General features: G+C 32.3%; 1 protein-coding gene across 1 annotated transcript; it reads left to right on the top strand.

Annotated features, from left to right (window-relative positions):
• Positions 1 to 14,282: 14,282 nt before the first annotated feature.
• Positions 14,283 to 16,684, top strand: LOC130654484 (uncharacterized). The gene is made up of 9 exons (XM_057457075.1): positions 14,283 to 14,371; positions 14,457 to 14,514; positions 14,598 to 14,651; positions 14,755 to 14,913; positions 14,989 to 15,062; positions 15,234 to 15,342; positions 15,416 to 15,454; positions 15,539 to 15,583; positions 15,819 to 16,684. The coding sequence occupies exons 1-9, from the start codon at positions 14,306 to 14,308 to the stop codon at positions 15,956 to 15,958; spliced, it is 744 nt and encodes a 247-aa protein (XP_057313058.1). The 5' UTR covers positions 14,283 to 14,305; the 3' UTR covers positions 15,959 to 16,684.
• Positions 16,685 to 24,887: the final 8,203 nt, after the last annotated feature.

Below are 24,887 nucleotides of genomic sequence, written 5' to 3' on the forward strand. Positions count from 1 at the left end.
TGTGGTTGGCTGTGACGTGTGTGCGATGTGCGTGCGCGACTGTGTTAGAACCTTTTTGACTCATTTGCAGCATTGATGACGTCAGCACTCTATAGGGAGTTTACCTTGCATGACTCAACACGGTAGGGAGTTACCCTTGAATTCCATAGCTCAACACCGCATGGTATTGATTTGTTGTGGTTGACTGTGACGTGTGTGCGTGCGCGACTGCGCTAGAACATACATTTCCCTATCTCTTGGTTATGCAGGTTCACCTATCGCTTTTTTCTTAACAAGTGAAAATGGCTGAAGATATCTATCTTAAAATTTTGTCCGCTTAACCAAAGAAAAACAAAAAGCAAACTTCGAAACTTGTAACGTAAACGGCAGTGAATGAGGGCAACAAGGGATGAGATTGTGGAAAGTAAAAAAACATTGAAAGAGGTCGTCTGTAACGTGTGATTTTGCTAGTCGGGATGAATGTGTGATTACTTTGTTAGCTGCAGGGGCAGTAGCATCAGCACTCACAATCACAGCATTACCAGGATTTGTGAGCACAGTCATTGGTTTATCAGTTTTACCAACATTAAAATTTATCGAAAAATATTAGAAGAAAAAAGCAAATACTCAAGCAAGTCCCCGGTAATAATCGAGACTCTAAGGGTTTAGATGAAGGAAAGACTTGTAGTGATGAGTTTAAGAAGATAAGAGATGAATATATTGCCATTACTAGGGAAATCACTAAGGTGTGTATCAAGTCAAAAAAGGACCAATGGGGATCATGTTAGAAAAAATAGACGGCCTCAAATCACAACGGTACTCTGCAGCATGACGTTTTTAAATCGTTTTTATATAAATGGATAAGAAGTTGAAGAGGATTTACTATGAGAGTGGTGGGTATCGGCAGATAATATCGGCAGTGGGTGAGTTGCGGAAGACAGCTGGTGTTAGAACGGATGATGCTGAGAAATGGTCTAATATAAACAAAAACACACAAATACGCTCTGCGTGTTGTTAATGGTGCCTCCAGATACAAAATAGCATACAAACACTGCATTCAAAAAATATGGGAAAAGTATTAGGAAAGAGAGTTATTAACCTTTATTCAATTGTTGTTTTAAATGGTCTCGGTTGTGGCGATATTGAGTTGGAGGTTGATTTGAGAAATAATCCTCTTTTAAATGAAGCTTTGCGGGGATTAAGTGCGATTTGTATTATAGGCTTGGTCTCCCCCTTGCACCTTTGGTTGGTGTTTTAACTGGAAACATTATTTGAAAAAGTCTTGCATGTTGACAAAAAAAAAGGAGAATATATGAGGGATAATGGTTATATTATTTATTTGGCTGGTGGTCTGGTTGTGCTATTGTGTGAAGGAGCTTGATATTTTAGAAAGAATTTTGATGTCCGGGTGACGAATCCTGTGGTGCGAGAGTCTCTAAAGGCAAATTCCAATCCAGGTCATGAAATGTGTTAAAGAAAATCCTTATGTAAGTGAGTGAATCTATCATGTCACCGTTGTTACTGGATTAAGTATTGATTATAAGATGTTGCTTGATGATCAGGAGGCATAATGACCGTAGGCTATGTTTCTGTTTTGTTGCTTTTGATGATCCGTTTATCATCTTGTTAACCGTTTCTGTGTATATTTGTAAGTTTGTAGCTCCTGATGACGTTTATTTCCTGTCGATTTTCTTTTTCTTTAAACATCTGTTTAATCGTCATACTTATCACATATTAATCGTTCTCTGACAGCTTTTGTTACCCGCTTTGCCTTTTTACTTTTATTCCCATCAACCTCCAATGCATTTAACTTTTGTTTCATGACTTTTTACCACACTTGTCCTTAAACTTTCCTAATACCTTTTTGTTTGTGTAGCTGTAGTTTTAATGGTCTTTTTAGTAGTTTGAATGGTCGTAAAGATCTTTATCTTCCCATAAATCGAGATACACATGGTCTGTTTGGATTTCAGTGTCTGTCAATGAGAGCTTTGCTCTATCATTGTATTTTTTTTTCATCACGTTGAAGTGGAAGTATTACATCAATGATTTGGATGTGTCGGAGGTTTATTAATAAGTTTGGTTGGTGTAGGTGGGCAGCAACTAGGTTTTTGTTGTTTTGTCATGTTTGTTTCATAGTGTTTACCCGGTGTCTGATATTATCCAGTTTTAACGAACACGAAGTTGTCCATGGGGTTGAAATTTTTTTGTAAAAATTTGTTATTGCCTTTTGTCTTTAGTTTGGTGTAAAACTACTTTAAATCAAACTTGGGAGAAATTTACTTTTGTAAAAGGACATTACATCTGAAAGAGAACACCGCTGAATAGTTTACTTGAATAACTGCATGTTAAACTAGTAATGATTATAAGAGGCAATTATCTCAAGTAGGAAAATTACTTTATCTTATCATCTTAATGATAAGCCCAGAAAGTTTTAGCATTTAAGTTGTATCAGAAATAACTACCAAATAATAATTTTAATTTGTTAACGACATGTTTTGGATTTCTGAATTCATCTTAAGGTGTAAAAATAATGAAAAGACGGTTAAGATGTTATACTCTTTCCAAAAAACTATTTTCTATAAACATGTACTATCCTCCTTGATAGCATCTATTTATTATCATTACATATCTGGAATACAAAGCATCATTTTTAATTTCCTTGTCAAATTTGCTCAATTAAAGGTTTATAGTTGTTGTAAGGCTGGTTGTGTTCATTGTAAAATTATCAACTTAACGGTAGTAACCATAAGTTAGCATAACATCGTTACAGCTGCGCAGGAGAACAACAATTCTTTAACTGTTTAGGTACTGTCTAGAATATACCAAACTAGCAAATTATTTAATTCTGTTTTAACGAACGTTGATGTAAAAAGACGTCACATCAAAACTTCATATTTCAGCTTGATCCTCCACCTCCATTTTCAAAAAATCACCTAAAATAAAATCTGTGTTGAACTTGCACTCAAGTGCTAAAGTATAAACTAGAAAAGACATGATTTAGTATCTCATACTTGTCCAATGGTTAATCGAAGTGAATCTTTGTCAAATATTAATTATCTGCTTTCTATTAAAATTTTTCAATCAGTTCAATTAATGCGAACTTGGCATAACTTAACTTAACTTGTTATTGTTTATCGCAAGGTGGTCCCTCCTTTTGCCACACATCATTTTTGTGTTGTTTGATTCGAATTTTTTTATTGTGTATTCTGACTTGTCAAAGTTTCAGGGAATATTTCCTGAAACAAATGACGTCTGTACCTTCACAGTTGACGTTGTAAGATACTTCGTATGTTTATTAGGTGACGGAGATTTTAATTTAACTAGTCGTTAGCCCGTGGAAAAATCCTCGGGTTCACCCGTCCTTTTTATACCGCATTGCGTGCGTCTCGCTACCTGCGCAGCAAAGCTACCATTTTGCGTGACAGACAGACGGACGGACGGACGGACAGACGTATACGGGCATTATGATATAGATAAAATAATTTTTTAGGCAGAGTAGTAGTAGCAGTAGATAACAACAAACGCGGATTTAAAATATTACATGCAAAGCATTAAGTTTTTAAAACATCAACTTATTAATGATGGTTATACAAAATTCAGAATGAGGAACTTGGTAGAATTGCACTAACAAATTTAACATCGTGCTGTTTATAACGAATATTGTGATTACTTAAAAAGGAAAACTTGAGTTGCGACTTTTGCACATGACATTACTAATCTACGACGCGGATAATTTCTCCGGAGATTATTGTTCACTTTCAAAATAAAGATAGGCGATACTTTTGGCTAATGACATGTGGGTGAATTATTGTTGCCAATAGATTAACTAACCATATGACTAATTTCCGCTTATAAATCTGTCTTACTCATTCAAATAAATGACGAGGTGATAGCCAACATAAAATCAAACTAAAAAGGCTTTATTTTTGTTAAAATAACAGACCACACCTTGACACTAGCATTTTTCAGGAAATGTTTAGCATATCCTGATTGGTTTTACTTATTAATATTATTTTTTTCTCCGCTGTTCTTTAATGAGAATTTTCAACCATCTTTTCAACCGTGTTTTCATAAATGAAATCGAGAAAATCTTAATGATAACTTATTAAAAAGTTTAATTTTCGAGGAGATTTGAGGAGTTTTTGAGGAGACGTTCCAAAATTAAGGACAATGATGAATTTTAATGAGGCGTGGCATTTCTGAATAATCTCTAAAAGCAATGTATTGATTCACTTCAATAAAAACTTTTATGTTCTTGCGAATCTCCTCCACAAGTTAAAAAAGAGGCGAACGATGATCTTTTTTGAGACATCTACAAAATAAGTTTGCGACGAAGGAACAAAGATTACTAAATTTCGAAATTCTATAATCTACTGAAATAACTACCAGATAATAAATACGTTTGAAAAATGTGTAAAAATGGTAAATTATAATTCATATTTGCACTAAATTTGTAAACAAACTAGCATTTGATTATAAACTGATGGATGTTTTATGTACATTCAAATGTGGATTTGCAAAGTATGCAGACACCAGGTCATCTGGTCTGGTCTATAAAATAATTAACTATGGTATTGCGAGCTTTCCATCTGCAATCGTGCCCTATCACGGATGGCCCCTCCTTTATTTAATTTAACAAATGTCTATATTATAAACTAGTAACTTTGTAGATGCATAATAAGGTGGCAAAACAGATAGAAAATAATAAGTCATTGTTCAATGAAAAACAGTAACCTTGCGCTGCCTTTTGGGAAGATCTTTGCCAAAATCATATGTTGCTGGTTTTCTAAGGAATTTCTGCTACAAAAAAAATTCACTTAGTTATGGCGCAATGAGTAGTATACTGTTTATTTTTAGAATTTAATTCTAGCACGTCGGTAGAACAAGGAAAAGTTTTTTGTCATTTATATTTATCAATTCCTGTTTGCATCATTATTTGCACGTAGGGATTCATAACAATAATATTAGGCACATACTACCAGGAAAACCACTGTCAATATGTAAAACTGTAGTGGGCAGTATGACTTCAAGGCACAATGTAAATACCAATATAAAAAGTTATCACGTCGATGTTTGTAATGCAACCAACCGAAACAACTTATGTGTACTAGGCGTTATTTCCCGCTCCCCAACAAGGAAATATTTCACAAAGTTAATGATGCATAAAATTACATCAGATTTTGGTATAAATGTAAGTGAAAAAGCACACTTGGTAAGTATACCTCACAATGGCTGGTGAAGTTTATGCATTTGCTTTCGCAGTTCATCTTTGTGCCTCTTCTGCTCTATATATAGTAGGTTTTTTTCCTTTTCATCACTTTTATATACTGCAAAAAACATCACTCGAGAAGAATTCTAGAGATAAAAATGGTTTACATTTAAGGATGGGAAAGCAACAGAAGTTGCACTTGGCAATGAAGAGAAAATTTCCACAGAAAAAGGTAAGTTAGAGCCAAGACTTCAACAGTAGCCGAAGTATGAACTGCATGCATTTCTTAATTTACTCATCCACGTCTTTCAGATGTTCCTAAAATATGTCTAAAGGATGCTTTTCTAAAGAGATACAAGGAAAAAGGTAGACATTAAATATAAAGTTTAATATTCTATAGTAATAAGTAACTATCTTTTGTGAATGTCTACATCAAATTTAAAAATTTGTTTACATTTCAGATGACTCGCTTCTTTTAGAAGATATTCCTAATTTAAAAAACTGCAGTCAATACTATCCGAATTGCAAAGATTATGCTGGAACATTAACCGCAACATATGCAGAAGGTAATGATGGCAAAACCGTGATTATTTTTCAAGCCACAGACATTAAAAAGCAAGGTACCGGACATGTTTGTAATGCTATTTTACTGTTAACACATTCAAATTTTTAATGAATAAAATTTTATCTTGGTAGGATGTTTGGGGTATTTGCTTCAACTAACAGATGATATGGGAACAAAAGATACATATTTCAATTTTTATAATCAGGTAGAGGTGTTTTGTTAACAATTTTTACAAGCTAGAGGATAAAAAATTAATGTCCGTTTCATTAATAAAAAATTACCAAATTCTGAACAAAATTAAAAAAGCTGTTATTTTAGGACTCAGATTTCATGAAATTGATCTACTTCCGTCTTGGGTTTACTTACAACTTTACTGTCACACCATTGCCAGGAGGTAAATCATTAAGCATAGTGACAAAGGCACCAAGTAAGATATATCTTATGATAATTAGATGCTACCAAAAAATATAATGAAGTAGATAAAGATGCAATAGCTAATCATCTTCCTTCTCTTTTTTTCTCTAGCACACTGTGAACTAGAAGTGATAAAGGAAATTTACTACAGTAAGTACAAAATCAACCTTTGGTATCACCTAAATGTAATACCATAGGAATAATATACTTATACTATATGATTAAGTATTATATTTAAATATTTTAGAACTTAAAAAGAAAAAGAAATTGTTTGCTGACTGTAATCAACCCAGTAAGTTTCATAGTATCTCCTGGACTGAGCAGTAAGATATATCCACTTTTATGGACCGGGAGTGTTAAAAGCTTTTTTATAGACATCCTTTTGTATCCAAAGTAATCACAATGTGATGTATTATTGATTTAGTAGGAACGATAATTAAAAGATAGGGATTATAATAAACTTTCTCATATACTTTTTTTTAAAAGGCTATAAAGAACGAAAACGTGTGGCTACGGAAATATGTAACAAGTATCCTCGCAATGGAGCGAAACGGTGGAGAACTACACAAAAGTTGCTTACTGAACAAAAGTGTAAATTTGTACTCCTTCCATATAACTCCACTTGAACCATCGATAAAGTTTGCACTGTTATTTCGTACCACAACAATTTCGTACCACAACAACTAACATTTAAGTATACAGAAAACAAATAAAATATCTTTTAAATATTGTTTTGGTAAACAATTGCTTTTTTATATATATTTTTTATGTGATATTTTGTATTTATGGGATTGCACTAATTTTAACAAATTTTGAAAGAGCGTTTTTTATAACTACGCCCAAACACCCATCATAAGTTTTGTGTATTATCTAAATATATACCAAATTGCGCAAAATCACTGTGTTAGTCGCAGATATATTTTAATAGTGAAGTAATAGAGTTTGCATCAAACTCAATATCCGCTGATAAAGGCATGGTATACGCTTTATAGTGTTTTTGGTCAAATATTCACTTTTAAGTTCTGTGGTTATTTTTTTTTAAATGTCGTGGAATACACTTTCCGATGTTATTAAAAATTTATTCAGCTTATCCATTTTTAAATCTAAAACGAATTTGTGGAGTCTGTATAATAGTCTTTGTTAAGTGTGCCAAAAACACACAGGATTTAAAGAAATCTATCCAGGGCATAGCCAGGACACCCAAGCTTTTAAAAAAATAAGATGGCTGCACTGGTCTGATGCTCATTGGCCAATTTGAAGTCGGGGTTTGCTCTGATTTGTGTTTATTGGTTGGTTTGAATTAGGATTTACTCTGAGACAGTCGTTTGCCCCATAGCTTTCGTATGAAAGAATGCAGGTTTATGGTTCATTGTTGAATTATACTTTTTGATACATGCATAGTATACATGGAATAATTTATGTGTTTACTTTTCTGTTGTATGGGTGTGAATAGTCATTTTTTACTTTTATTTTCAATTGTAAAAAAGGAAAAGGAAAAATATTCTCCATTTATAAAATTTCGGATTTTAGTTTTCACAGATTATCATTAGTTCCGCTCGAAATACAGATGTGTAACAAAAACCACACAATCGTACGATGTAGTGGACATCTTTTATAGAAACCTAACCGTTGTTATGAATTGTTGATTAGACGTCTTAACAAAAAACAATACTGATGTTATCCTTTTTTTTAAAAAGTAAACTAAAATTAGATTGTCATAAATTTTCACCACAATTATTTTATTCTAAACTTGTCGAGATGTAGTTATAGCAACGTATGTTCAAAGATTAATATAAGTTGAAGGATAAGTTCATTTAATGCATCAATGTATCGCGCATTGACTTTTAGTTAAAATAATTATTAAGGAAAAACAAAATAAATAAATAATGAACACAAAAAAACCCAAAGAAATAGACATGTCAGATTACAACGTCTGCTATGAATAAGTTGTAAATGTCACTGTTCATGATTATGCTTAATATGAACATTACGCCACAGAACTATTTGTCATAGTACATCATGCGATGTGTTACTTAGATCTGCACCGCAGCTTTGGTTAGTTACAAGTGTCATACAAATAAGTTGAGTTATTTCATTCTAATGTTGTGAAAACAGGTTATCAAATTGATATCTAAACACGTTGTTCATCAAGTTCCTCATTCCATACCTATAAGTTTAATCAATTTATAACGATTTGGTTAATTTAACGTGTATCAATATGTTAATTAAAAACTCTTTAATCTGCAGGTCAAAACCGTGTGAAAGACTAATCTTGCATTTTCCTTCACTCAATACCTTTTACCAAAACTGTAAATGATAAGGTTTTTTATTAGGACAAGGCAGTAATAAGCATTCAAATGAAAACGATCATTGACCACTCATAATGAACTCTCAGTCTTAGAAAATACCTTCTTTTAGTAGGTGAGTATATTATTAATTTAGCATTATTTGATGTCGGCGTATTTAAGAAACTACAGTACAGAAGGTATTGATAGCAAAATCTCGATCATTTTTTAAGTTCCAGGTATTAAAACGTACGCTGTACGTACAGTATACAATTTTGCATTACATAAATTTAAACATAAATGAAGTGGAACGGTGCTTCCTAACAGTTTTCATTGGCTAAATTATACGTATACCTATTAAAGTAATATCCCAAGTATTTAATTATTCAATGCATGGAAATAGCAACAAAAGTATATATCAGCAAACATGTGTGTTAAGGCTAAAATACACGGTAAGTTTAAACGGACCGTTAAAATGTATGATAAAACAAACTTACCGTGTAACCAGCAAAGATGTACAACTTTTTTAAAAAGCTGGACATGTTCAACTTTTGCTAAGTTTTCTATTGAAGTTACCAGAATGATTAATGAGCTATTGTTTAAACTAAACATTTGAGTATATTTTGCAATTTTTAATCATAACCGCTTTTTTTCTTGCAACATTTACCCTGCTGCTGTTATGAAAATACCCGCAACGGAATATTTACGTGTTTTTCTTTGGCATTCATTGTGAAAAGTGCGTTTTTTAAAAAAACTTATAGATTTTATCTTAACGTGTAAAAAGTAACAATCATTTCTCGCTTATTTTATAAATAAGGGGGTGAAACATTAAACATTATGCCAAAGGCACACATTAAATCATAGTTTTTGAAACGTCTAAAATAATGTGACAATAAGCAAATTATTGATCTTCTTTCCCTATTTCACCAGCGCACTGTAAACTAGGAATGGCAAAGACATTTAATACAGTAATTAGTTACAAGAAAATGCTAGGTTTAACTCAACAACCAAACATTTATGAACTAAAAATCATTTTATGCTACATGTTTCGTTTTTTTAGAAGTGGAAAAAGAACAATGATTTGTTTACAAGTTAAAGCAACCAGGTAAGTTTTACTCAATTATGAGAATATTGCAAATATGTTACAACGCATTCAACCTAAATCACAGGCCTAAAATTACCACAAAAGTAATTCTAAGACATTTGCTGAATAATAATTTAGTATGGAATGAATTTTATATTCACATTTTCTATACAATTTATTTGTAGGGAAAAGAGTGGTCTCTTCTCTAAAATATAAGCAAGTTAGTGAAGAAAAGGCAAACTTGTTCTTCTTTCAAGTTTACTTTCCACTTAACAGCAAAACGAATCCAAAAAGAATAAAAAAATTAATTTTGATTGGCTATCTGTTAACTATTTTTTCGTTTTTATAATTTTTTTTGTTTCTGTCTCGAAGAAAAGTTGCTTTAGTTAAAAATCAATTATCAAACAATAACGATAAAGTTGCATGAATTCTGTTTATAATTGTGTAGTTTTTGAGTAACTTTCATTTATAAAATTTATTGTTGCGTCCTGTATTTCATTATATGTATGTATCTAAATATAGAGCTATTTTCTTTAACTTTTCAGTGGCGGAAATGTTAATCAAACAAAATTACCATAGATGCCCAGAAAATATTCGATATTTTCACGCGAATATAATAGAAAAAAAAAATGTTTTTTACAACTATCTGTAATTACTTTAGTTAATAGGATGACGGATATAACCTGTTTATCTGCTGGACAACATTGTGCCAAACTAGTGGGTTTTAGACCTCCCAGAATGTTAGCTTTTACTTAAAGCAATCAAACTAAATATTTAAAAAAATCCTAAAATATGTATTATTTCAACTTTCCTTGTTGTATTGGTTAGATTTCAAAACATCACCATATTTTGATTTAACGAAAAACTAGCTTGCTTGATTGATTGAACCTACTGTGTATGCAATGGAATGTGAGGCTAATAACTTTCTAAATCCCAGAAATCGGCGAATTTGTACCTAAAAGAATATGCCAATATTGACTTGGATTTTTGCAAAGTAGTAGAAAAATGATTTTACGCCTATTTGCTAATCAGAGTTTTTCATTAAAAAGTTAAAGTTTTTTAAGTAGAGCAAAATAATATTGCAGTTATCCAATTAATGCACATACAAAGCACTTTTAAGAGCCTGCCGAGACCTCAAGTTGTGTTTGCTCCGCCTTAAAAAAGAGATGCTATTATTTTCTGACAAGATTGTGTCATGAGTAAATAATATTGGCATTTGATTCTTCTGCTTTTGAACAAATGCCATACATAAAAGTTATCTCAATTTTGACATAATTTCATTATTTGGACCTATCAAGGATTTGTTAACAAAAATTTGGTTTACACACGAGCAATAAAATGCCATGTACAAGATAAGATCAAAGTGCGTCTACATTAAATTATCTCAACAAAAGACGTATTGTAAACTGGACGTTAAATAAAAATCTTTTAGATTTTATATGCACGAACACCTTGCCATTTTTTGTGCTTAATATTCCAGTATTCCAGTACTAATGGATTAATACTATATTTACTTCTTACCTTCGTACAAAAATGTGTTGTTGAATGTAAATCAAGGGAATTTGAAATATAAAAAAAGCAATGTTTCTCATTTTCCACCTTAACTTTATGAGCCACAAAAGCGAATAAAATACCACAGGAAAATCGGGTTGCAAACTAAAAATATCTGAGAAGCCAATGAGTTTAATGCCAGCGAGGTAAATTGATGTATAGCACAGAGATAATGCATAAGGGCACGTGATAATATCACAAGCTAATAAGATTAGCAGTATAGCATTAATACAAATTAAGAAACTCAATTTATTAGAAATGACATGATAAAGCTGGAAACACAGATGTAATCATTCCTTGTGCCCTAGTGAAGCTCTAACATAATGCCTATTATGAAATGATGTTGAGGTCCTGAATATATGTTATTGGATAAGAAAGAAGTTATCTAAATTTATATGTTGAAGATTAGGATCATACTAATAAAAGTATAAACGAGGTTTCATTGTGATTACGAGACTTCCAAATAATCTCTTTTTCTGAATTTTTATCATTCAAGAAAATAGGACATTTTTAGATGGGGTGATATTATGAGTATTAAGTATATTTTTAAAGTTCACTCATGCGCCTTCAAAAGAAGAAATAACAGAGCCTTTATTATTTGTATACAATGCGTTTATTTGGCATTAAATTGACCATAATTAATGAATTATCAACTTTGTTCAATATATAACGTTTGGAATGAGGAACTTGGTAAATAACATGTCGGCACTTGTCAAATCTTGTCGTGTTCATTTAATAATGCAATTGGATACAAAGGACAAATCTTAACACCCATGAATTTTCCTTATGACTTTTCGTCGTTTAACATTTTCGTTGTTTTACATTTTTGAAGGTAAAGTTCAGAGATAATTATGATTAATATGCAGGCATTAGTAAAACACAAAATAATAATTATCGATATCGTCCAATAAATATCTAATATTATATATCCGTATGTTTCAACTCCTATTATTCGATTGAAGTAATTAATTTCATGTTGATTTTTAATCATTCAAATCAATCAAGTATTCAACGAATGGGTAAGCAATAAACACATAAGCACATCAGAAATTTATTAAAATGAAATCGCAATACAAGAATAATTCTAAAGGCATACATTAAACGGGGTGTATCACAGCTTAATAAACAAGCTCTTCAAGTGAGTGATTGGAGTAAGAAATCACAAGATGAAATTCTACAAAAGAAAAAAGACTCACGAAAAGCAGTGCATTTTCCTTTTGTAGCCCACTGCCTTACAGGGGCTACAAAAGAAACTGCTGTTTTTCGTGTTTAGTGACATACACGAAAGTTAAGCTGATGACCGGAGGGAAGTTTCTAAGCAACGGGGACAAAAATGTCATCTTAAATCACCTGACATATCATACTGGACACGAAAGTATCACTGAGATCGAAAGAAAGTGAGCCTGCAAATATGTGGTATTTTATTCTATTATCATATAATATTGTCTAGTTATTACACAATGTTATTCACAACGTGCAAGGGGGGGGGGGGGGGGGGGGGGCACATTAATCACAAAGCTTAATTGAACCAATCCTAGTCTATCATTAGCTTTTAAAGTGATTCAAAATCACGCTGAGGAAATTTTCTGCGAAAAAGATTTTGTAAATAAGATCTGACCCCTCTGGTGATGGCACCACAGTCGGCAACCAAATTTGATTTCACATTTTAGTACGGTACAAACCTTATGCTTATGTAAATTGAACTTAAAAATTTTAGTGCAAAAATTATCTACAATACAAGGATAATTATTCCTTTAAAATATATCTTTAAGGATAACTACATGAAATAAAGTACTTGAAATTAGTAAATATGTTAATGCTAAATGTGAGTTGACGAGAAACATAAGTTGTTTTTCTTTTTGTATTTCTAAAAACATCAAAGTAGCAGAAGATATTTTTCTTTACGATTTTATTAGTGAAACTTATGTTGTTTTGTCCAGAGTTCATTCGTGTACCCGTTTTGATTCAAAAAACATGAGAAAACATTGATTGGTTATAATGGTTAACCAATAACTAATCAGACCATCTGCCCAAACAAGAACTATGAAACTGGTGGAAACATTCTGAAGTAGAAAGCTGACGCAATTTATCATATTTTAGAAATACCAATGATGAAACATCAAAATTACTCAGTGTCTCGTGGATGTTTCATTACACATTGAGAGATAAATTTTCTTAATATAAAATCGGCCACTCACAGATCTGGTGAACTAACGGTGCACATTAACTAACTTCCGCTTTCTAATTTTTCTTAGTCATGCCATTAAGTGATAAGATGGGCTGAAAATTACGTAAAATCGAACTGACAATATGTTATTTTTTTTCAAGAAACAGATTACATCACGAGACATGAACCTTTGAGGAAATGATTAAGACATTCTCACGTTTTTTAATCATGTCACTTGCGTTGACACCTAGATATAGATAAGTTGTTAAAAGATTGATTAGCCTCCACGCCTCCAGAATAAGTGCAATGTATATTCAGAGTAAGTCAAGTGATCAAAAGCAGCCTTAAATACTTCAAAAGTTACATTTGTGGTGAACAAAACACCTTTTACTGCCCGAGGACAACTATAGACTTATAAACAGCCCACATTTGGATTTTCCTAATCATATAGCATATTTCCTAGCTGCTTAGTCAATGGATGTGATATCAAATGACTATATCAAAATTTAGTCGCTATTGACACATTAAAATTATAAAAATATATCTTATATAAGAGAGGATACCTGACTGCTAAAATCTTATGTTAGTGATCTATTAACATATAGCGAAACTAGGTACTGCGTTGCTTTCGAAACAATACAAAAAAGCTCCATATTTTTTTAATATCTTGTTGTTAATCCTGTTTGCATTAGTGTTCTAGAAACGTTGTATAACATAATCACGCTTTATGCCAATCATGATACAAGGCACGTACTACTAGGTGTAACAAACTATGCGTCTAATCAAAGCAACTTAATAGTGGCCAGTACTGCAATTGCAGTGGGCAGATAGAAACAAATGGAGCAGCTATTATTATAAGCAAAGTTGAGCAAGAATCTCCAAAAGTTAACATGACAATACTTTTTAATCAGCTTAATTACATAAAATCAATCAACCGTTTATGACTACTCCTAAATAATAATATTAATTAAAGCTTTCATGACGCATGAAATTACAGAGTAATTTTATATAAATACAAGTAAAAAATTACACTTGTAAAGTTCATCTTACAATGGCTGATCTAGTTTATGTATTCATTTATGCATTTCACTTTTTTGCTTCTTCTACCCACTGTATCGTAAGTTATAATTCATTGCTTTTGTATACTGCAAAAAATAGCACTAAACAATGCTTTCTTGACTTAAAAATGTAATTTTTTTTAGGATGGGAAAACAATAGCAGTTGCAACTGACAAGGACACACAAAATGGCAAAGGAAAAGGTAATTACCGCAAAAATTTCCACAAGTATGGAACAGTGTACTTTTTTAAAAAAAAATTTAATTTGTTTATCAACATCTTTTAGATATTCCTGAAGTATGTCAGAAAAAAGCTTTTATAAAAACACATGACACAAAAGGTAGGGTGACATCAAACAAGAATTGTAATGTTCTGCATTAATAACAACTTTGTGAGTAGTTACGTTGTTGTTTTACTTACTCAAGCATTTGCTGACTTTATAGGGAAATGGCTTCTTCCAGAAGACTTCGTTAATTTTAAAAACTGCACTCAGTACTATCCATCCTGTAAACAACAAGTTGGAACATTAACCACAACTTACGCTGAAGATTCAGATGGCAAAACCTTGATAATTTTTCAAGTCACTGATATTACCATGCAAGGTACATGACATTTGATGTTACTATTATTCTGTGAACGCATTTAAAAGTCTAATTATACAAATTTTACCATGGTAGGATGTTTGGGGTATTTACTTCAACTAACTGATGACATTGAAACAAAAGATATTTATTTTAATTTTGATAATGAGGTAAGCATTTATTTTTGCATATTGTAACTTCTAACTAATAAAATGGATTTCAATTTAAGGCCTCTTTTCGAAAATAATTTCCAAAGTATTTCTCCCACGCCAATAAGGAGATAAATCTTCTTTGAACAAAGCAAAGAATCAACAAAATGAAAATTACTTGGGGTATTTTAGGATGCGGACTTTATGAAAGTAATTTACTTCCGTCTTGGATTTACTTACAACTTTACTGTCACACCATTGCCAGGAGGCGAATCATTAAGCATAGTGACAAAGGCACCAAGTAAGTCCTATAATATGCAGAGTATAATTGAAAGCTATAAAGCTGGTTAATGATAATCCTTGCTGTGTTTTAGCACACTGTGAACTGGAAGTGATAAAAGATATATATAATAGTAAGTACAAAGTCAACTCTAGGTACTATCTTAAAACAATACCAAAAATAATTATACAACTAGTTTTCATTTTCTGTTTTTCAGAACTTGAAAAGGAAAAGAAATTATTTGCAGACTGTGATCAACCCAGTAAGTTCTGCTCGGTTTAATGGTACCTAGGTAGCAAAAGAGATCTGTAAAACATCTATGTGTTTATTGACGCAGTTTATAAAATCCTTTGTTTTTTGGTTTAGAATACTAGCTTTGTTTTTTGGTTTAGAATACTATGGGGTTTGAGTTTTATTAAAGCATGTATTTGTAAAATTGTGTTTGTAATACAGTACTGTTGAAAGATAAAATTACACCAGTTTAATTTCTTTCAAAGGTTATACAGAACGAAAACGTATCGCGACAAAAATATGCCAAAAGTATCCTCGCAATGGAGCGAAACGATGGAGAACAACACAGAAGTTGCTTACTCAGCGAAATTGCAAATTTGTACTCCTTTCTTATAACTCACTTTAAAAATTACGCCGATATTTTTTTACCTATAATAATGTTCATTTGCGGACACATGCTGGTAGCATATAATTATTTTCATTATCAGTGACGTATATAACAAAAAATAAAATAAAAAATTTGTTTAATATATGACAAGTAACCGGTGACGTCATTATTTTCTTTGAATAACCTTATACCAAACCCTATATCAAAAGAATGTTTAATATTAAAATAGTCTGTATATTAATAATGCCCGTATTCTGCGTTTCCATGCTTTTATAATATTGCAAGTCATAGAAATGCCAAGCAACCATTAGTTTTTCTAGATTCTACAATAATAACTTATATAATAATACGAAGTGTATGTGATGGTGATAGTGGATATCGTCATTTTACTTTGATGTCGCCGAAGTTCTCTTTGAAGTTGCCGAAAAAATCATGTCCATTTTGGAAGTACCGTTATTTTTTTACCTCACGTGATGAAAACGCCTCAATTTGATTTGCTGAAATAAATTTAACGGCTAACTTTCAAGAAATGGTGTCCTCTCGCCACTAAAAAAACCCACATCCCTTTATCTTGAATAAAGTAAAAAGAGTGGTTTAAAAAAACATATTAAAAAAGAAAAAAGTCTAAGTGAAGAAGTAGAAAAGTGAAGTTGGAAGTGAAGCTAGAAATAAGTTAGAAGTAGAAAATAAAGGCTAGAGTTTGATGTCGATTTAAAATCACAAATAGTAGGGCCTTTGATATTGTTACATGGTTGGTTCTTATGTCGCTGGAACAAGCAAGCTCACTTTTTTCAGCAAAAACTACAAAAAAGCCTCAAATACTCAAGTTCTATATGAACGCGTACGTAGCCATATTTGTTTACATTTTGTTGTATAATTAATGTATGCCCTGGCGCGTAACTAATGTGTTTGTCCTAAAAATCAAAATGCCACATAACCTAGTAGCTGACTAACAAACGGAAAACTTTGGTTTGTTGAACTCACTGTAATGTTATTATTTTTTACATTACTATTGTTTCTTTTTATATGTGTTATACTAAGCATAACTAGCTTTAGTTTTAGTTACTGTTAGGCAGCTAATGTTAGCCTCCAAGTCCCACTCCCCATCCCATGATGGCTAGCTCTAACCTCTATGACTTATATTGTTATTCCGCTTTTTTACTTATCCATAGCTAGCTACCTTAGTTTCCAAACTTTTCTTCTTTTATGAGCACGAATGATGATGTAACAATCTACCTGCAAAATCTTTCAAAGTCTTGAACTTTTGCAGGATAGTCGGTTGTAGTTTTATGTCCATAAGAGTATAGTTATTTTCACATTTTCTATAAACTTTACAAGGGCACCACATGCAATATGACAAGTGGAATAATATTTTTCAGAATTAAAAGCGTGTGTTAAGTTATTTCTTATTGTTTTGATTCTGACATCCTGTTAATCTTTTGCCATAAGCCAACATGTAAAATGCCAGGTTATTTTTACAGGGGGTTGTGGACATTTAATTGCCAATTTACATGGGTTTATGACTTTATTTTAATTCATGAGAGGATGGTATGGTTGTATATGTTTTTGTTTGTGTTGCAAACTGCTGTTTTTAAAACTTTGTGTAAACTTTTGTGGGAAAAATACCACATGCAATAGATATATACTGAAAGAACAAATTTTTGTTGAATTGGACTCCACTGAAGGCTGTTGTGTAAGCTAATGGCTTTTCATATTTGGTATTATAAAATTTTGTTGGAGAAAACTTAACAGTATGCTTTCCATTTTTGATAAGAATTTTAAAAATTGTAATAACTGTGTTGGTGATAATGAAAAAATTACTAAAACTTTTTTGTTTTTTATATTGTATGAAATGCTTGATTTTTCTATAATTTGATGTGTTTCATAACCTTTATGTGAAAGATTTATGGGCAATGGCAATATGGGACATGCTAAATGAGCTGATTTTTGTTGATTTGGATGTGCTCCTCAACAACCGATCTGTTTTATATTTTGTGTAGACTTTTGTGAGGACGGACCGTATATATATATTTCGAAAATAATGTCTTTGTTGATTCAAAATTTACTCCGTATTCTTTTTTGACATTTACGCTTAAAATGGTTGGTAAAGGTCACTACAGATCATCATACTAAGAAAAACATTTTATGTTCTTAACCAGTTAATTTTTACATTGTGTGTATATTTTTGCGGAACAGGATAGTATGTAGCTGAATAAACGATTATCCAGATATAAACTTTATGTTTTTGACACTTTTGATTAAAATAATAAATGTTTTCAACGTAATGAAGCGTTTCACTTAATAAGATATAAATATTTAAGATGTGTTATTTCTGACTTTATTATTATTGCTGGTGTTGTGCATGATTTTATGCATTACTTTGATTAGCGTTTCAAGCTTCACGCATTGGAAGCAACGTGTCAACAAATTTCAGGAAAAATATATTGTTTATTGACTGGCCCCGCTGGCAGACGTGGATTTAAAAAGTGGAAATTTCTAAATAATTCTTTTTGTGTGCTCTAGAGGACTTTACTGACGTCTGCAAAAACACTTATATCTCCTTATGCGTTTGCGAACACATATGATAAGTTTTTCCATCTGTACGCATTACAGGAAGCAGCTAAGCGACATTTCGCCAATTTTTATGTAAATGCACTGCTGATGTTAGCAAAATCTGCAAAACAACCTAATATTCTGCCTGAGTAGATTCTACCACGGGTCTTATCGACTAGTACAATAATAATACAACTAACCGATAAGGCCCGTGGAGAAATCCACTTAGGCAGAAGCACAATAAAAAATAGGTTGTTTTGGAATTTTTGCTGACGTTAGCACCGCTGATATGAAAAAAAATTGGTGAAGTTTAGTTTATTCGTTGCCTGTAATGTGCAGAGGTTTAAACGCTGATCAAATCAATGTATAAGATCATATGTTTTCGACAAACGCCTAAGAAAAAATAAAGTTTAAAAAGTTTTGCTGACGTCAGCAATTACCCGTCAAAATTTCATTTTTTTATAAATCTGTATACCTGTTGCCTTTACGTATAGATCTTAAAACGCTGATCAAGAAAATGTATAGGATCATGTACATTTGACAAACGGTTGCAGAGATATTAGGGTTTGAAGATTTTTGATGACGTCATCAACCCGTCAATTCCTAAACGGATTCGGGGATCCAGGTTTTCGAAAATTACCCAAGCTGGTCCTAGGTGGTCCCTAGTTACCAACGCGGTGAAAAACCATTGACGTCACCACCTTGTTTCCAAGTTGTTTGGGCTTAAAATTTTAAGTGCACTGCAATGGCTTCATTAATTTAATATAGGATATTGACGTTAAAGGAGTGTTATTGGCGTCGTGCCGTAACGTCATAATATTTAACATTTGAGACATACTTTTTTCGGCAACTTCCAAGAAAATTTCGGTGACATCAAGGGAAAATGACGATATCCACTATGACCGTCACATGCACTTTGTATTTTTATAAGAGATAACCAATTAATCCGGACTGTACCGCAAAACATCTCCCGAGGTCAGTGCAAGGCTGAGGGCGATATTTAGGTACAATAAAGGGTAATTGGTTATTATTGTATTTGTTAACCGTCTAAGTTAGGTAAAAATAAAAAATAAGAATTTCGGTTTAATATCCTTCTAACAATATAATTCAGTAGCATTACTTTCGGTAACACTCGACGGCAAACAGTCCCGTGTAAAAACAAACATTCTATGCAGAACTCGAAAGTCCCAATAGAATAAACCTTTGTAAACAAAAAACATTACGATGTTCGACACTTACAGAATAATGTATAAAGTTAAATGTGCAACTTAAATTTAGTTATAGCGAATATTGAAGTAATTTTTTAACTAGCTAGCTAGCTAGCTAACTAGCCAAGAATAACATGGACCTCAACGGGTTTTAATATGGGCGAGTAATCAAAAAGCTGAAGGGACGAGTCTAAAAATGAGGAGGGACGTATTTGTTACAAATTCGTTGTTCTGCATTTAGAATTTTTGAAAAACCTGGATATCAAATCATCGTTTTTTTAAGGACAATGTAGCTAGTTAACTAGCCATGTTGAAGAAGCGTCCTGACAGAATGTTACTAAATCTGATTACTTTAACAGGTAAACTTGATATTGTTGTTGTTTCTATCCTATGAAAATGTTTTTATCGATAAATGTATTGTAGGAGTTCGGTAACAATATCATCTCTAAGAAACCTAGAAAATTAAACAACTAATACTAAAGGATGAAAGGAGTACTGCGTCCGAGGAAGAATTTAAAAATGTAAGTCTATTATAATTTTTGAAATTTGAAATTGATTTGCTAATTCGTACTACAAGTGCACAAAATAGCGATAAATTCTCCGTCGCACTCCTTTCATACCTAAGTATTGGTTGTTTAATTTTTTAGATTTCTTAGGGATAATGTTGTTACAGAAGAGGAAAGAGGATTATATGTGGCCTGTAACATCTTATCGGCTGAAGTTATAGTTATATATAAGTTATAGCTAGCCTGTAATAGTAATGCAATTTAATTTAACTTTCGTGACAAAAATGTCTTTCGAAAAAAGATTTTTTGAACCAAAATGCAACGTTGCAACAACGTTAGATATTGGTTGTCACAAACATTATTATAAAATTACCATAAAAAAAACGTTACAGTAATTTCTAAAGTTGCTGCAACGTTGTGCTTTGGTAACATGACGTCTCGACTCAAAAGCATCGTCGCTGCAACGCTGCGTATTTGCTGGTAATATGACATATCTATGATACATGTTTAAGGGTAATGATTTAAATTAGCACTATCGACTTTTTGAAAGATGAACATCCTAATCAAACGTCAAGAATATGTAGCGTTCGCCACATGCTAACAAACTCAATTGCTCATGTATTCGGTTCTTTATAACGGGTCCGAGAAGTAATTACAGATGTCTTATTAACTAGTTCATCTGAACTTTATGTTAACGTTACCGAAACGTTACGGACTTTATATGGAAACTGTCTTTCAACGCCGGTCGTTACGTGCCCACCGGGATCTCTACGCGTGGGACATCAACAATGATGTTTGTCACAATCGCTATGTAACGAGCATTTTGTACTGATAATAATCAACAATACTATGTCGAAGTAACAGTAATAATACCATCAGCAGTTTTACTGAAACGTTTTAGGTAAAGGAAAAATCAAACTTAATTTCTAACAGAGCCACTTTAGCCGCAATAATGAGATTTTATAAGGAAATAAGGGACAGGTTAAATTAACAAAACTTTTATTAACCAGTTAGCAATATCTCGTAGTTATTTCCAGCTTAAAAAGAGGAACTTGATAAACCATTTGTTTTAATTGCAATTTGATGACCTGTTTCGGTAACAACAGACAATATTATGTTATTTGTCGAGGATCTGCAAATAAAAAAGTTGGCACGGTTGCGCAACAAAAGTGCATGATACCAGTGTTGATTTTTAAAAACAGTCCGACTGGTTTGTTATAGTTCATAAATAGTACTATTTTTGAATTTTACATTTAACAGTTATTATAACAAGTGAAAGTTTTGAACAAAGACTATGTTTTGTTATTGAAAATATACGTTGAGAAGTTGAGTGTTTTGAAATGAGGGTAGAATAAGTTAGTATTATCAGCAACAAATATCACATCTGATGTTTTTGAGTTCATTCGTATGATTACCGTGAGGAATACTTTGTTTTCTGTCTGTAAGATAACCTTATAACAAGTCTTGCACACCGTAACATTGCAACTTCGATAAAATAATTTTAAGGTTCACGGTGTCAAATGCTTTTGAAAGATCAATGAACACCCCAAGTGCATACTCATTTTTATCAAAACTTTCAGAAATCCTATTGACTAGTTCAATAGGATTTGAACCTGATCTGTAGAATGACCTTTTTGAAACCCCAATTGCTTTATGTACAACATTATCAACAAAATATTTGATTTGGATGTGCTCCTCAACAACCGATCTGTTTTATATTTTGTGTAGACTTTTGTGAGGACGGACCGTATATATATATTTCGAAAATAATGTCTTTGTTGATTCAAAATTTACTCCGTATTCTTTTTTGACATTTACGCTTAAAATGGTTGGTAAAGGTCACTACAGATCATCATACTAAGAAAAACATTTTATGTTCTTAACCAGTTAATTTTTACATTGTGTGTATATTTTTGCGGAACAGGATAGTATGTAGCTGAATAAACGATTATCCAGATATAAACTTTATGTTTTTGACACTTTTGATTAAAATAATAAATGTTTTCAACGTAATGAAGCGTTTCACTTAATAAGATATAAATATTTAAGATGTGTTATTTCTGACTTTATTATTATTGCTGGTGTTGTGCATGATTTTATGCATTACTTTGATTAGCGTTTCAAGCTTCACGCATTGGAAGCAACGTGTCAACAAATTTCAGGAAAAATATATTGTTTATTGACTGGCCCCGCTGGCAGACGTGGATTTAAAAAGTGGAAATTTCTAAATAATTCTTTTTGTGTGCTCTAGAGGACTTTACTGACGTCTGCAAAAACACTTATATCTCCTTATGCGTTTGCGAACACATATGATAAGTTTTTCCATCTGTACGCATTACAGGAAGCAGCTAAGCGACATTTCGCCAATTTTTATGTAAATGCACTGCTGATGTTAGCAAAATCTGCAAAACAACCTAATATTCTGCCTGAGTAGATTCTACCACGGGTCTTATCGACTAGTACAATAATAATACAACTAACCGATAAGGCCCGTGGAGAAATCCACTTAGGCAGAAGCACAATAAAAAATAGGTTGTTTTGGAATTTTTGCTGACGTTAGCACCGCTGATATGAAAAAAAATTGGTGAAGTTTAGTTTATTCGTTGCCTGTAATGTGCAGAGGTTTAAACGCTGATCAAATCAATGTATAAGATCATATGTTTTCGACAAACGCCTAAGAAAAAATAAAGTTTAAAAAGTTTTGCTGACGTCAGCAATTACCCGTCAAAATTTCATTTTTTTATAAATCTGTATACCTGTTGCCTTTACGTATAGATCTTAAAACGCTGATCAAGAAAATGTATAGGATCATGTACATTTGACAAACGGTTGCAGAGATATTAGGGTTTGAAGATTTTTGATGACGTCATCAACCCGTCAATTCGGGGGATTCGGGGATCCAGGTTTTCGAAAATTACCCAAGCTGGTCCTAGGTGGTCCCTAGTTACCAACGCGGTGAAAAACCATTGACGTCACCACCTTGTTTCCAAGTTGTTTGGGCTTAAAATTTTAAGTGCACTGCAATGGCTTCATTAATTTAATATAGGATATTGACGTTAAAGGAGTGTTATTGGCGTCGTGCCGTAACGTCATAATATTTAACATTTGAGACATACTTTTTTCGGCAACTTCCAAGAAAATTTCGGTGACATCAAGGGAAAATGACGATATCCACTATGACCGTCACATGCACTTTGTATTTTTATAAGAGATAACCAATTAATCCGGACTGTACCGCAAAACATCTCCCGAGGTCAGTGCAAGGCTGAGGGCGATATTTAGGTACAATAAAGGGTAATTGGTTATTATTGTATTTGTTAACCGTCTAAGTTAGGTAAAAATAAAAAATAAGAATTTCGGTTTAATATCCTTCTAACAATATAATTCAGTAGCATTACTTTCGGTAACACTCGACGGCAAACAGTCCCGTGTAAAAACAAACATTCTATGCAGAACTCGAAAGTCCCAATAGAATAAACCTTTGTAAACAAAAAACATTACGATGTTCGACACTTACAGAATAATGTATAAAGTTAAATGTGCAACTTAAATTTAGTTATAGCGAATATTGAAGTAATTTTTTAACTAGCTAGCTAGCTAGCTAACTAGCCAAGAATAACATGGACCTCAACGGGTTTTAATATGGGCGAGTAATCAAAAAGCTGAAGGGACGAGTCTAAAAATGAGGAGGGACGTATTTGTTACAAATTCGTTGTTCTGCATTTAGAATTTTTGAAAAACCTGGATATCAAATCATCGTTTTTTTAAGGACAATGTAGCTAGTTAACTAGCCATGTTGAAGAAGCGTCCTGACAGAATGTTACTAAATCTGATTACTTTAACAGGTAAACTTGATATTGTTGTTGTTTCTATCCTATGAAAATGTTTTTATCGATAAATGTATTGTAGGAGTTCGGTAACAATATCATCTCTAAGAAACCTAGAAAATTAAACAACTAATACTAAAGGATGAAAGGAGTACTGCGTCCGAGGAAGAATTTAAAAATGTAAGTCTATTATAATTTTTGAAATTTGAAATTGATTTGCTAATTCGTACTACAAGTGCACAAAATAGCGATAAATTCTCCGTCGCACTCCTTTCATACCTAAGTATTGGTTGTTTAATTTTTTAGATTTCTTAGGGATAATGTTGTTACAGAAGAGGAAAGAGGATTATATGTGGCCTGTAACATCTTATCGGCTGAAGTTATAGTTATATATAAGTTATAGCTAGCCTGTAATAGTAATGCAATTTAATTTAACTTTCGTGACAAAAATGTCTTTCGAAAAAAGATTTTTTGAACCAAAATGCAACGTTGCAACAACGTTAGATATTGGTTGTCACAAACATTATTATAAAATTACCATAAAAAAAACGTTACAGTAATTTCTAAAGTTGCTGCAACGTTGTGCTTTGGTAACATGACGTCTCGACTCAAAAGCATCGTCGCTGCAACGCTGCGTATTTGCTGGTAATATGACATATCTATGATACATGTTTAAGGGTAATGATTTAAATTAGCACTATCGACTTTTTGAAAGATGAACATCCTAATCAAACGTCAAGAATATGTAGCGTTCGCCACATGCTAACAAACTCAATTGCTCATGTATTCGGTTCTTTATAACGGGTCCGAGAAGTAATTACAGATGTCTTATTAACTAGTTCATCTGAACTTT

Source organism: Hydractinia symbiolongicarpus, chromosome 8 (assembly GCF_029227915.1).
Source record: "Hydractinia symbiolongicarpus strain clone_291-10 chromosome 8, HSymV2.1, whole genome shotgun sequence".
Lineage (NCBI taxonomy): Eukaryota > Metazoa > Cnidaria > Hydrozoa > Anthoathecata > Hydractiniidae > Hydractinia > Hydractinia symbiolongicarpus.